General features: G+C 41.8%; 2 protein-coding genes across 2 annotated transcripts in view; both read right to left on the bottom strand.

Annotated features, from left to right (window-relative positions):
* Positions 1-2,350: 2,350 nt before the first annotated feature.
* On the bottom strand, positions 2,351-10,868 carry crls1 (cardiolipin synthase 1). Its single transcript, XM_050071306.1, has 7 exons — positions 10,258-10,868; positions 8,547-8,684; positions 8,230-8,359; positions 7,979-8,064; positions 5,549-5,617; positions 4,646-4,737; positions 2,351-2,894 (listed from the first exon to the last, which is right to left on the bottom strand). Exons 1-7 carry the CDS (start codon positions 10,705-10,707, stop codon positions 2,801-2,803), a joined length of 1,059 nt encoding a protein of 352 aa, XP_049927263.1. The 5' UTR covers positions 10,708-10,868; the 3' UTR covers positions 2,351-2,800.
* A 510-nt stretch (positions 10,869-11,378) lies between these two features.
* The window catches only part of mcm8 (minichromosome maintenance 8 homologous recombination repair factor), a 17,951-nt gene continuing 15,311 nt past the window's right edge, over positions 11,379-14,018 (bottom strand). Inside the window, exon 21 of the mRNA XM_050071289.1 lies at positions 11,379-13,468. Coding sequence (XP_049927246.1) covers positions 13,376-13,468 — 93 coding nt within the window. The 3' untranslated portion in view covers positions 11,379-13,375. The remainder of the gene's footprint in view (positions 13,469-14,018) is intronic.

The raw sequence follows: 14,018 nt of genomic DNA, 5'->3' as shown, positions 1-14,018 counted from the left end.
AAAGATTTTGTATGTCAAAAGCAGTATGCCAAAAATACCAGGATGTTCTACTACATCCGGTCCGATTTTGCAGTCTGCAAACCGGCATGCCCAGCAGACGATACGTCACATCAACTGAGCCACAAATAAATGACAGCTTGACAACTGATTGACAGCTGTCAGAAGTTGCACTGATGGATGAAAGTATATTCAAGTAACTGATGACCAGTCGAACAGTAATAATAAGAATATTGAATGTTAAAGTCAAAAAAATAATCATAAATATTACTAACAACAAAAGGACATAACTATAATCAACGACAGAGAACTACAGATGTTATTTCACTGTCACAAATATATGTTTGAATCTATGCAGTTATAACTTCAAACTAAAACCACACAAATTGTAAGGTAACAACAGCAGGTCTCTTTGAATTGAGCTCCGTCTCTGGCGAACTCGGTAAGTGGCATTTGTTTTTATCTCCAATGAAACAGGTATAAAAGCAAGAGGGTCAAAGTTCAGGATGTAATGTTATGGGAAAGTAGTGTGTCCCGATCATGTGCATACCCCAGTGATAGCAGTGACGGCAGCCAGAATCAAGCCTGATCTGGGGCGTCATTCATGCGTAGTCTCAGCTGAGTCGGGGAACCAGATGCGGCCTGACTTATTTCTTCCGGCGTGCCGAGTTTGGGCCAATGCTGGGTCAGGTTATTTTGATAACGGCCCAGTGATGGCAGCGTTGGCAGCCGCAATCTGGCCGCTTATTTGGCCCAAACCTGAGGTGTAATTCAGTAAATCTGATGCCAGTTGGGCATCTGGATGCGGCCTGACTTATTTCTTCTGATGTGCCGCGTTTGGCCCGATGCTGGGTCAGGTTATTTTTGCTAACGGCCCAGTGATGGCAGTGTCATCAGCCGCAATCGGGCCGCTTATTTGGCCCAATCCTGGGGGGTAATTCAGTAGTCTCATGCCAGTTGGGCATCTGGATGTGGCCCAACTTATTTCTTCCCGTGTGCTGAATTTGGGCTGATGCTGGACCGGGTCATTTTTGATAACGGCTGAGTGATAGTAGTGTCATCAGCCAGAATCGGGGGTCAGCTTATTTGGCGCAATTCAGGGGCGTCATTCAGTCAGTCTTGGCCGAGTCAGGCATGTAGCCCAACTTATTTCTTCTGGCGTGCTGAGTTTGGGCCGAAGCCGGGCCAGTTTATTTTTGATGTTTCTGATATTTCTGATTCGTCATTCATTCCGAGTCAGGCAACTTGACATGGTCCAGCTAATTTTATCTGGCATGTCGGGTTTAGGCCGATGCTGGGCCAGGTCATTTTGGCTACCTGGGACTGCATGCAAACAGTACATACTTTTTACCTGCTAAAAGTAAAAAGTATGGGATTGTACTAGCAGTATACAGTTTGTAGAGGTGTGCTGTGTACGCAACAAACAGAATGTATCTGCAGCTAAACATGTCTCAAAAATAACGGCTATCCCAGAGGCTTATTAACATCAGACTAATAACTGATAGGTCCTGAGATATAACAGTCCCTGGTTGTAGCTTGCCAGCTAGCTCAAATTGACTGTCTATTTTATATTATTTCAAACTGAGTATCTTTAGAAGTTTGACTGCTGTGCAACAAAATAAGAAATTTTAGGATGTCCCCTCTGACTTTTGACTTTATTTATCAGAAGCAGCAAATGTTATCACTTTGATGCAAATGTGTCAGATTTGGCCCGAAGCCTTGTCATACGCTGTCAGGATGATTTAACTGGGAAACTTCTGATGGGCACTGGTCACAGCTTTCTGACAATGAAAAAAGAAAAAAAAGAAAACCCAGACTGATCAATAACATGGCTGCAAGTAACATTTTTTACAATTGATTTATCTTGTTTAATCTCTAAAGTGTCAAAAATAATGAGGTTTTTAAACGTCTCACAAACGGTCCAAAGATCTTTGATATTTACAGTTTTATGAGACCGAGAGAAGCAGCACATGTTCACGCTGAAGGAGCTGGAACAAGAGAATTTTAGGCATTTTTGCTTGTAAACAATTCTCAAAATTACACTCTGGTAAATTTCCTATTAATTGATGAATGAATTAAAGATAATTGTTTCCACTCAACTGAATGATGATAATTTAAAGCCCTAGCGTTCAGATTTTATTTTGGAGGGAAGACTGGTCCTGTGAAACACTGGCAGCACGTCATTGCTGTTTTGTACCTATTTTTTTAAACCTCTGATTGCTGCTTTTAAAATGGATAAACTCAGATTTGTGTCTCATGAGATTAAACATCTTTTTTTCCCTGAGAAAAACGAGCCCTGCAGTCGCACACACACACACACACACACACACACACACACGAAGATGAACAAAAGCAGATTTTCTTTTTTAATCATAAATCATTGGTTTACAAAACTGACAATCATGTTGACGTCGCAACCTCTTGATTGAAAAACTAAGAAAAAATAGAAGCTCTTGCCGGATCACTGAACATATACTTGACACGTATGTTAGAGTGTACATGAGTGCGTGTCCGAGGATGATCTATATTTGAGTTTGCTGTTTCTATCTGTGTGCACTGGTCTCCACTCAGCAGCCGGCCCAGTAGCAGAGCTGCTGTTAGGCGTTTCTGTAGTGTTGCAGTTAACCATCTGCGGCCCCAGTTGGTTTCCATGTGTCATTGCCATGGCGACTCATAAATGGCTGTCACAGTTACTTGGTTTCAGAGCTCCTGGCGATCGTCCATCTGTCTGTATGACTTTAACCACAACTGATCAGTGTCTCTGCTTTTAGCTCTGCTTTCTGGGTGTTTCCTGTTGGGGTCGTCATGGTGATCTGGTGTTTAGCACCTGGACAGTCTTGCGGCCGTAGTGCCAGTAGCTATAGCCTGACGCTGCTGTAGTCACCGCCGTAACATACCTGCAATATAACAAGTCATACAATACTTTAATTCAAGCTGATGGACTGATTTAGTTTATTTCAATACTGACAGTATCATGTTCCCACTGTGGAATGTTTTAATGTGTTAAATTAGGAATTTGTAATCATCATCCAGTGGCTAGTCTTAGTTGATTAAATTACTGATACATTTAAAAACAATGTATTAAATTATGAAACTTTAATTAAAACCATGCAATTAAGTTTTGTGGGGTTTTATTTGTTTGTTTTTTTGTTGCTGTTGTTGCTTCGTATCAGTAAAGAAAAACTCTGCTAGCTGCAAGACTAATTTATACAATGTAAAATGCCATAGGCTGGCGCTAATAACGTTACCATATTATATTTGTTTAGAAATCGTGTTTAGTATCAGACAGTTGTTTTGTCAGTGAACCTTGTGAGCTGTAATGGAGCTGAATTTTGTAACGTTACCTTTGTTAAGTGTTGCCGTTGTGCCTCGCTTCATATGTGTATGTATGTATATGGGGAAAATGTGTCCAGATAAAGACAAGTGTTTGTCTGTGAATGCTGCGAGTTATAGTGAAGCTGATTTGTGTTTGAAACTGTCTCTATTAAGCCATGTTTAATGTGTGTTTAATGTGTGTTTAATGTGTGTTTTGTATCAACTAAACCTTAGAGCACTTCACAGAAACCCCACTGCCAACTAGTGTTTTGGAGGTGTAACTGCAAAGCGACACAGACACACCACTGCACTAGTATAAGTCCCCGATCACACAGAGAGCGTTTTAGCAGCTGGAGGCGGCTTTTTCTAACAGTGTTTAATGAGAATGAAGCTTTTTTTTTTTGCATTGCTATATGCACCACATTTCTGCGCTCTAGGCGTCTAGGCGTCTGGCGTTTTTGCGCCATGAGTTCAAGCCCCTGAGTCATTCTAAATACATCTGTAAACGTCCATGATGGAGGAGAAGCTCCTGGACCAACTGGTGGTACTCCCCATGATCCAGCCTCTTTTTTAGGGTCTCATGTACCCACACAGATCTCTGTTTATCTGCTGACAGCCTGTCACCCTCAACCACAGCTACAGACAGTACCCTCTGCCTCAACATGGCAGCAGCTACACACTGATTTCTGTGAAATTAAATAAATAAACAAACAGCAGATTGATTAAATAGGAAGGTTAGGGTGAGGAGGTGATGGGGTTCTTGTTGCCTGTCAACAATAAAAAGGCTCAGCAAGCCTTTTTTTTTTTTTTTTTTTTTTTTTACTAATGGCATTCAATAAAAATAGAAAAGGCAGAGTGTGTCTTGCATTTTGAAACCCGCAAAATGCCTTCTGTGTGAGTGGGGCCTAAATGCTCACAACGGTGTATGCGTAGGCTTAAAATTGTCTTTGCAGTGCTGTGAACATAAATGTACAACAACAAAGCAAAAATAAAACTGTTGTTGTATTAGTTCAACAGTCTGCTGCATTCGTATAAAAATGTAGGTTACTGTGACACAATAAACTGTTTGTCCCGAGTTGGATCTCTACTCCAAATCCCTCCTAGTTGTAGATTGAAATGAGTCAGCGCACTTAACCCAAACACTCTGCTGGAACAAACCGTATTTATGTGCTTGACAGAGATGAAACCATTTGCATTCAAAAACCCTTCACACAATAAACTGTTTTTTGTTGTAACCACTACACTGAAAAGTACAGAACGTCATGGATGTTGAAGTCAAGTGGGTGAGAGCTGTGTGTGCGTATGCATATGTAAAACAGTGTATGTGGTTTACCATAAGCACTGCAGCAGGACGCTGTCTGTGTACTGGAAGACTGGAGCAGCCAGAGAGGATGCAACCAGGAGGAGCTGGATGGCTGTGTTCACCTAACAAAGAGACACACACACAGAGTCAGAACACCGACATTAAAGAGGCGCAAAAACCTTCCACATTCACACACTACCTGCTTCTCCGACAAATGAAGTCTGGCTCATTATTTTTGTGAGAACCTGTTGCGCTTGTGACAAGAGTTGTGGCTGGTTCCAAGAACAAAACAACACTTTTTGGCAGCTTAAAAAAAAAAACAACTTCTCCTGCCAGCCACCACTTCTTCAAGGTATCAAAATAAATGATGCAGAATTTGTGGCGGCGCCATAAAGGAACATTTTGACAGTGAATTTTAATGTGTTAGTTTTTGCACAACACATTTTTGCATCTGTGTGACAGAGCTTAGCATCTAACCATGGACTTGAATCCAAAATGATGGATGAATGGGAAGACTCTCCATCAACAGGATGATTATTTTTTTTTACCAGTACAGTTTAAAATGTGTTAGTTTGGTTTCTCTCGTGACTGAATCAGATAATTGGGAGTGATCAAACTGTAAATGTGATTTGGTTTTAACTTTTGATTTACAAAGAAAATCTTCCACCTTCATAAACATCCTTTCTTCTTGAAAATCACAGTAGAGTTTGGGCCAGATTCTGTCAAACACTGCGCCAGGGTTCAGGTTTTGCCAGAAATTATAGTAAAACAATCACACGTGTTCTTTAAGGCTCCATTGTTACTAAATCTCCACTTCAGTACAGAGATGAACAAAATGTTCAAAGTCCAGAGCACAGTGAGAGTGGGTGGTTGTGGTTGTGGTTGTGGTTGTGTGTGTGTGTGTGTGTGTGTGTGTGTGTGTGTGTGTGTCACCTTGCTGAAGAGTGTGGGCTTGAGCTGTGCTGTGGTGTAGCAGGGGTTAAAAAACTTGCTGAGGGTTACCTGGAGGAAAAAGAGGAAGAGATTTTTAAGTACATTAATTTCCTCTACTACAGAGGCCATTATGATCCAGAGTACATTAGGCCTGCCACAGCAGTCGGTGCTACACGGTGGTGGAGCATATACCGATTACATTACTTGCCTGCCGCCCACACTACGACAGTGTGTTGCTTTTTTTTTCAATCAATAGGCTGCTGAGTCTGACGACAGACGCTACAATTACAACCTGAGCTGGTCTGCTCTGTGCAGCTGAGTCTGGTGTCTCTTTAAGGAGAGATGACCACCAAGATGATGGCGGTGGATTTGGTGTCAAAGCACAAAGCAAACGCACCCATCTTGCAACAGTGTGAATTTAACCTGATGCTAACAGGGAACCTGATAATCGCTGTGTCTCAATTTGGTGGCTGCAGCTTTTGAAGGACGTGGCCATCATGGTCTACATCAGCCACCTCCTTTGAAGACCACATCAGCCAGACCAACGGACGGTCTGGTCTGTGGAGGACTTCCTGGTTGCATCACCAATTGTTCTCGCCCCCATCTACTGGCATTCCTGTTACTTAGCAACCGGCTGCGCTTGAGGAAAGAAGAAGTAAGCTAGTTAGCCCTAAAAATATATATATTTTTAAATGTAATACTTGAGGATGTGATACTCTGTTTCTACCGTTTTTTCCCCGTTAAAGGGTTTTTTTTGGGGGAGTTTTTGTTTATCCGCTGTGAGGGTCCAAAGGACAGAGGGATGTCGTATGCTGTAAAGCCCAATATCACAAATTGTGATTTGTGATATTGGGCTTTATAAATAAAATTGAATTGATTGATTGATTGACTCTGCCGTTTGATATATTTCAGGCCGATGGACCGTTTTTGGGTAAACTTATTAAATTAGGATCTTTTAAGCAGCGTGCTTTTAGCTACGTAATAGCAATAACAACAGTTAACCGTTAGCTAGTGAGTTAATTTAACTTCATATATAATCGTCACCGGTGCACATGCATCTGTGGATAGGCTGTGCCATGAAGGATCCATCCGTTGCATCCTGCATATTCTGGGAGAGAAGGCTGCATTTCTCAACCGCATTTTAAGAAGCCTTGGTCGCACCGATGTGACGCAAGCAGTCACAAATGCAGCCTTCGAAGGCTGCAGCCCCTGAACTGAGACACAGCTATTGTTAATGAGGGAAGAGGAGTTGATTACATGGCTAACGTGGAGGTGTGCAGCCTGTCACCTGCGGCTCTTTGGCTGTTTTTTACACAGAGATGGCTCAATAGAGCCGCTACAAAGTCCCGTCTTTATGCTGCCTCGGATTTTTTACACAGAATCAAGAAAGAACGGCAGAAGAGACACCTGCACACCAATGTAACTGGGATAGAGAGCCACTAAAAGCTCCACAGGCTGCAAAAAGAGTCTGTTTATTTAAGACATCTGTGCACAAATAAAGTGCTCAAAGTGCAGCAAACATTTCAGTGCAAGACAAACTTTTTGTTGCCCCAAGCAGGCGCAGTTTCACAGCAGCCCCAGAGACTTCACACAGGAACAGCAGCAACATAATTCTGCTCCAGTGTGTGATTACAGACAGCATGCTGGCATCACAGAATCAAAAGTGACGTGACACATAACACAACAGCGTCGGCATCCACTGTAACATAAAACATATGCGCTGGCAGCATTTTATAAACAATAACAATCATTTACTGTCTGTGTTATATGGCAGCTGGTTTCAACCCCTGTTCAGAGGTAAGGAGCTCCCAGGCTTTATTGTTTTCCCGATATGCGGACATTGTCAGTGCTGTTCCTCTTCTATGAGTTAGCCGCTAACTGTGACAGCTACTTTCTAAATCTTCCGCAGTGGGTCTCACGCATAGCACGTCGTCAAAACCTCACGTCCATCCTGCTCGTGGTCCTGTCCTGTCAGTTGTCCTGTTTATACAGACACCATACCGGCGCTGTTACTACCTTCAGTGGCAGTTTAAAGGCGGGACAACTCTGTCCTTACATTTCACAATTAATCTAAACTTTCACTGTGGCTGCTTCTCAATGTTTTATTGCTCACTGCAATATTTCAAACTGATCTGCTGTCAACAAATGCCAAAAATTACCATCTTCCTTTTTTGTAGACACATCTATGCTGAACAGCAGTGCTCAGGTAGAACTAGCAGTAACTTAGTACAGCGCTCTGCAGACACTGAGCGTCACTGACTAATATCTTGTCTTGTAAGATGTTCAGTATAATCAGAGTTTACTAACCAGTGAGAACCTTTTCCTTTGCCTTCTGACAGATGCTGTTCTTTACAGTCTCAGTGTTTAAATTCTATGAAATAAAAATCTCTGTCAGTGTGTGTGTTTAGAGTGAAGTGTAACGTGTCTCACCGGTGGAGGTACAGTCTTGTATCTGACCCAGAAGACAGCAGCTATCAAACCAATGTCTCTGGAAATCACCAGACCTGTCAGTAGAGCTGAAACAGAAAAACAAAATACATCATGCTGTAATACTCTGTGTGCTCACTGTAAAGAGAGCTGTCACATGAAATATAATAAAATGGGAAAACAACAAATAAACGCAGCTCTTTAACAGATCCTCAACTGTCACTGACTATTGTCTTACACAGTGAAATTAATACCTGGTATGAGTTCAGCGTAGGTCAGACTGACATATAAAATACTGATGAGAATCTTATCAGCCAATGGGTCGAGAGCGCTTCCCAACGCTGACTTTTGAGTGGGCCACGTCCTGGCGATGTAACCGTCCAACTGAGTGAGAGAGAGAGAGACAATATTGTAACAGATGCTTTATAAAAGCTAAAGAAGCAAATGCAGCAACCTGCAAGTTTTAATATCAGCGACTGCACTGAAGCTCATGCTGATAATAATCTAAAATAGACTGAGCTACAGTGTGTGTGTGTCTGTGTTTTAGTCAAAGTGTCTGTATCTATATTACCAGGTCAGTGGCTCCAGCCAGAGTGAACAGAGCGAGGCTGAGGTGAAAGTGCTGCTGGATGATCAGATAACCGAGGAACGGAGCCAGCAAAATGCGACACACACACAAGAAGTTGGGGATGGTCCACGGGTTCTCATACTGCAGGAAAACAAATCAGATACACGTTACTCCAAAGATCAACAGAGGGTTAACAAGTCAGAGGCGTGCAACAGGTAGATCAGGCTAAAGTTACTTCAGCAACATTTCTAAAACTGTAATAAATCTCAGTCAGATACATCAACGTAACTTTCAAGAGAGTGGTTCATTTCTAATTTAAACAGTGAGGTCATAGTGAAAATGTATGTGTTTGTAAAGTACTGAACATACGCCTGGATAAATTGTTTGTGAACGGATGGTATGAAATAGTTTTGCTGCTGTTAGAAATGGTCCCCAATTAATCAATGTTCGCTGTTTTCTGTGGAGAAAACAAAACAAAGTTGTCTTCACAAACTCAAGGTAACACAGACTACTTGATTAACAGATGCTTAATTTGTGTGAAATATTCCTTTAAAGGTCCAGTGTGTAGGATTTAGAGGGATACACTGGCAGAAATGTTTTCTTTAGTGTACAATCATCTGGAAACAACAACTGTTGTGTTTCTGTAACCTCGGCAAGAGCCGTTTATATCTACACAGGCAGCAGGTAGACTATTCACATTTTCGTGTTTGCACTTCAGCCACTGTAGTTAGCAGCCACACCGTAACGAGGAAGTCGGACTAACAGATTTTTTAATGCGAGACTGCTTTATTCAATGTTTTTACTGATTTAAATCAGCTGGTCTGTTTGTTGCAGAGAGGAAGAGACCTCTGTGGATAACTTGGCTCCCAGTAAAACCCTCCTGAACATCTGGGGTCTCATTTATAAAACAGTACGTAAGCACGGGTCAAAGTTTCTCCCATCAAGTCTATTTTTATAGATCATAACTTTTGCGTGGGAAGTGGTGTTCGCCTCTTTCAGTCCTTGTTTAGTGCGTACACAATGTTTATAAATGAGACCCGTAGTCCGTTGGTTGCAGAGAGGAAGAGACCTCTGTGGAGAACTGGGCTCCCTGTAAAAACCTCCTGAAAGTAGATCTGAAGTTATCAGAGAGAAAAGGTGCAGCAGCTGTCTCCGACATGCCAAACAGTGTTGGAGAAACACTGATTTGTAACATGAAATTTCTTCCTTCACCGTTTTTACCGGTTTAATTCACCAGGTGAGTTTATTTTGGAGAGGAAGAGACCTGTGCTGACGATTCAGCTGCTGGTAAAAAGCTCCTGAATGAAGAACGCTGAAGAAACTCCAAACAGGAGAGGATTAGGCTGGGCAAAATCTATATAGACATTTTTGTCTTTGTTTTTCAGGGCCTGTAACACTTCAGATTTGACCTATAAATGCACTAATACAGATAAATCTTTCCAGCTGTACGACAAGCTAATTATACTTTATGCATCAGTATTAACAATCCTGTGACATGCTGTAAGACATTAATGTGTCTGTCAGGACATTGGATGCATCGTGCAGAGAATATATAATTTTATTTACAAAGCCTGTTCCTGTAACATTATTAGTAGTTTAACACTGTTAAGAAGACTTCTATCACTGTCAGTTTGTTTTCATGTGTTCACACGTCATACAGTGATGCTTTCCCACCACCTGCTGTGACGTCACACTCCTACAGTCAGTCACTCACCAGCTCCTTGAACTTGAAGAGTCCGTGTCCCGGTACCGAGCTGGCTTCCTCCCGGTCCGTCCCCGGGGGGGCACCAGGTGTCTCCTCGGTCTTCCCGCTGCACAGTCCCCGAGCTGTGGGTGACAGCAGAGACCGGAAACTGGCCGTCGACCTCTCGTGACCTCCCTGGTGTAAAACCACGGCTCCTTGCGCGTGCCAGGGCGTCGCCTTTACCTGCTGGAGGATGCCACTCCAGCACGCCACGCGGCTGTCCGTCCTCCTGACAGTGAGGAGCCACGCGCCGTTAACCGGGGACGGTCTCACCCTCGCGCACTGGGTGACAGGTGAGTGCCGCCATGACGCAGGCTCGAGCCGACACACACCCGCGCACCGCGCTGACAGCAGGTAGCGGGCGGTCGCTGCGTTGCGGCACAGCGGCGCGGAAATCCTCCGAAAACACATCGTCATCATCTTCACGAGCCCTCCCGTTACCGACCGGCTGGCCTCGTGCGGTCCGTCCCCGTGGTCATGGTGAAGGTTTAGACTCTGACGGTCAGAGCCGACGGAGTTTCTGCTCCTGCCAGCACGCTGCCATGTTGCCGTAAACTGACACCGCACTCGATGTCGTAAAACAGAGGATGACACTTCCGGTAACAGCTTTTATTTTGAAAAGAAATTGTGATTGAGACGAGTCATATATTTTATATCAGCAAGAAGACATCTTTTGTGTCTTTGTTTGTTTTATGCTGTAATTAATTTGCTTATCCTCAAATTTGTATTTTTTTTTAATCAAATCTTTATTATTTTTACATTATTTTTTATTTCATTTCCGTTTTTAGCTAAATTGAACTTACTCCAGTCTTATAATTGCACTTTATATTTTGTTTTCATGTCTGGAAAGTACTTTGTAAATTAGGTTTTGAAAAACGCAATATAAATAAAGTTTAATATTATTATTATTATTATTATCAGAGTAAAGTCTGTAAAAACGACAGCATCATCAGTTTAGTTTGCTGTAAATAAAACACTAAATATAAATGTATTGTACTGTTTTAATTTGAAGTTAAAGCATGTTTTATCCATGTGCAAACCCATTCTTATTAATGTAAAAAACAAAATGCTGAGATTTAAAGGGAAATAAAATAATGTATAAAGTGAATGTTTAATAATAAAGAGCACATCATACAAAAAGAACCCAGAAACAGTCGACAGTCCAGAACGTTTGAGACAAAATGAGAACTTTTTGGATCAACATATTACAGACCGACACACGAGACCCTTGATGTCAATCCCAAAGTCAGTATGTTAGAAAATTGAAAATTATGTTAACAATAAAATGGCAGCAAGAGGAAGCAACTGTTCGAATGATAACAGAAATATATATATAAATATACATGTCATTTATTTACATAAAAAGAACATAAAATATAGTACATTTTAACTGTATTCAAAAAAAGTCTCTATGGAACAAAGTCACCTGTGTAAAGAACAAAAAGTATAAATCAACTCAACAGTGAGACAGTGAAACCACATACGTAGAATTTATATAATCTATCAGCACTTCTCTCTGAAGTTCAGCGCACTGCCAAAGACCGACCGTCCTTTAAAATATAACAGAAACAAAATTTAGATACAGCTGCTATTTGAAAGTCACCATGCTCTGTAAAAAATACATGTACATTAAAAGCAAAGTGTACCTGCAGGGTTCACCGTTAATGCCTTTCTTCACCTGCTGGTTTGGAAGTGGGTCAGAAACTCTACTTGCCTGAAGTCAGTTTTTGCTTTGCTTTTTGCCTATATCAGTGGTCAGACACCTTAACCATCAACAGAGCCGTTTTTGACCAAAAGTAATTTAAAAAAAATCTGCCTGGAGCTGCAAAACATATTTGAGCCTTATGGTAACACTGCATATTAAGTCTAAATTAGCCTGTCAATATTAGAATAGGTTTAAATGAGCATTCAAACATATGTTTCACCACAGGATGGCTCCTCTGCAGTGGGATATTTATGATTATTTGGTACCTTACTTTTGCAGCATTGGCAGTGAAAGCAAAATAATCTGTCTACGCACTTTTAAATTCTGTATATTCCTCTGAGAGTTTTATGGATTTGCAACCATAGCTAGCCAAGCTAGGGGGACTAAAGACGAGCCACTGCTACTGAGGTTGGCAAAAGGTAGAGGGAAAGGCACCAGGCCGTAAACGTATGATGCACATTTTAGTTGATGAAATGTTTAACCTTTTTTTTTGTTTTGTCTTTTGAAATACAGTGCATAAGCTACACATTTTTACAATTGGAGAATGTAAGAATTTCTTCAGGCCTACAACAGTGATAAATGAAAACGTGAAAAACATAAATAAATAAAAAAAATAGTTGTTATTCATTTTCATGCGATTCTTTTTTGTCAATAGCCACAGAGAGGCACTGGTTGCAGGTTGCCTACCGCTGCTCTATACATATCGTTTGATTTGTCAGAGGCCCTCTTAGCTGCCGTGCAAGTGAGATACTGTTGGCTCTTGTTGTTGCACACCAGCAGTGTTTTTTCGGAAACTTGATGTGCCTTTGAAAAAAGAATCCCTTTTTATTGGCCTTGCTCTCAAACTTGCAGCAAACTGCACAATTGGACAATCCTTACCTTGCCATTTTAGGGTTTTAAATATGTGAAAAGTCTCTTAACCATATCTGTGACACATCACATCACATCGTTGAAGAGACGGGGCACTAAATAACATTTCCAGTAGTCTTGAGTAACGACTGAAGTCCCAGTTAGCTGGTGAAAGCACAGCCAAATTACAGTCAGGATAAAGAACACCATGTTTAGTTTGAAGCTTTGTGTGTATATAAATGCAGAGTCAGTTCCTCTTTTCAGCAGTAAGTGTGTGTTCATGCAGGAAACTGTGGCGGCTGTACGATCCTGCGGAGGGATGCTGTCTCTGTCAGTTGTTGTGGTCATTACAGTCTCTTCAAACGGTTACACAGTTGTCTGCTGGTCGGTGGTTTGGTGAAAGTGGTCTTGATAAGCGGTTCCCCGCTGAGTTTTTTCCCTCCTCTCTAAAAAGAGACCCTGTGCAGTTATCCTGAACACTGACCTTGTGGTGAGGTCTGCAGGAAGGAGCAGGTTTGTTGCGGCTGTCAGTGATCAGACAGTTTGCAGCTGGTACAGCTTGGCTCCTTTCTTCAGCAGGAAACCCTGTTCGTTCAGGGAACTCACCAGACCTTCGAAATCCATCACCTGGAAGGAACCAATCAGTGACTGAATACATCACACAACACACACACAGTGTAAAGCTGTAAATTAAAAGACTGTTGTTCTTTTTCTTTTTCAGTCTTTTGTTGGCATTTTTGAATTATGTAACTTAAGTAGCACAAATGATAGTCTCGCCACCAGACAATCAGAGATCTCCGCCTTCTGATAGTCTGGGGACACTCCTTTCTAAAGTGTGTTTAACACACCGGCGAAAACGGCCGGCAACAAAGCAACGCCTCTTGCATTTTTGAAAAGGACACGCCTTCTCGGAAATGTGCACTCCCCCTTTTCTCATCCGCAAGGAAACAAACACAGAGAGCTTGAAAATGGATGCTGAGAGATTTAACTCCGTTTTATCAAACGTGTGCTCATCCGTGAAGAAAATATTTTTTCCAGCGGATGTCTTAGTTACAACATGATTGAGCTAACTGGAGTAGTTTCATGTCGTATCCAACAACGGGAGGCTTTTAACAGATGACGTCCTGATGTTAGCTTTGCTGCTAGTGTTAGCTGTCCCTGTCAGCTGCAGCCACTG

Source organism: Epinephelus moara, chromosome 19 (assembly GCF_006386435.1).
Source record: "Epinephelus moara isolate mb chromosome 19, YSFRI_EMoa_1.0, whole genome shotgun sequence".
Taxonomy (NCBI): domain Eukaryota; kingdom Metazoa; phylum Chordata; class Actinopteri; order Perciformes; family Serranidae; genus Epinephelus; species Epinephelus moara.
Note: the sequence above shows the minus strand (reverse complement) of the source record. Positions and strands in the feature narration are given on the sequence as shown.

What these genes read in the sequence shown, in the direction of transcription:
- crls1 (XM_050071306.1), bottom strand. Translation starts at nt 10,707, where the DNA reads ATGATGACGATGTGTTTTCGGAGGATTTCCGCGCCGCTGTGCCGCAAC. An exon ending in TGGCTGGAGCCACTGACCTG is followed by an intron (nt 8,360 to 8,546) that starts GTAATATAGATA and finishes TCTCTCACTCAG; the next exon opens with TTGGACGGTTACATCGCCAG. An exon ending in ACAAGACTGTACCTCCACCG is followed by an intron (nt 5,618 to 7,978) that starts GTGAGACACGTT and finishes TTTTTCCTCCAG; the next exon opens with GTAACCCTCAGCAAGTTTTT.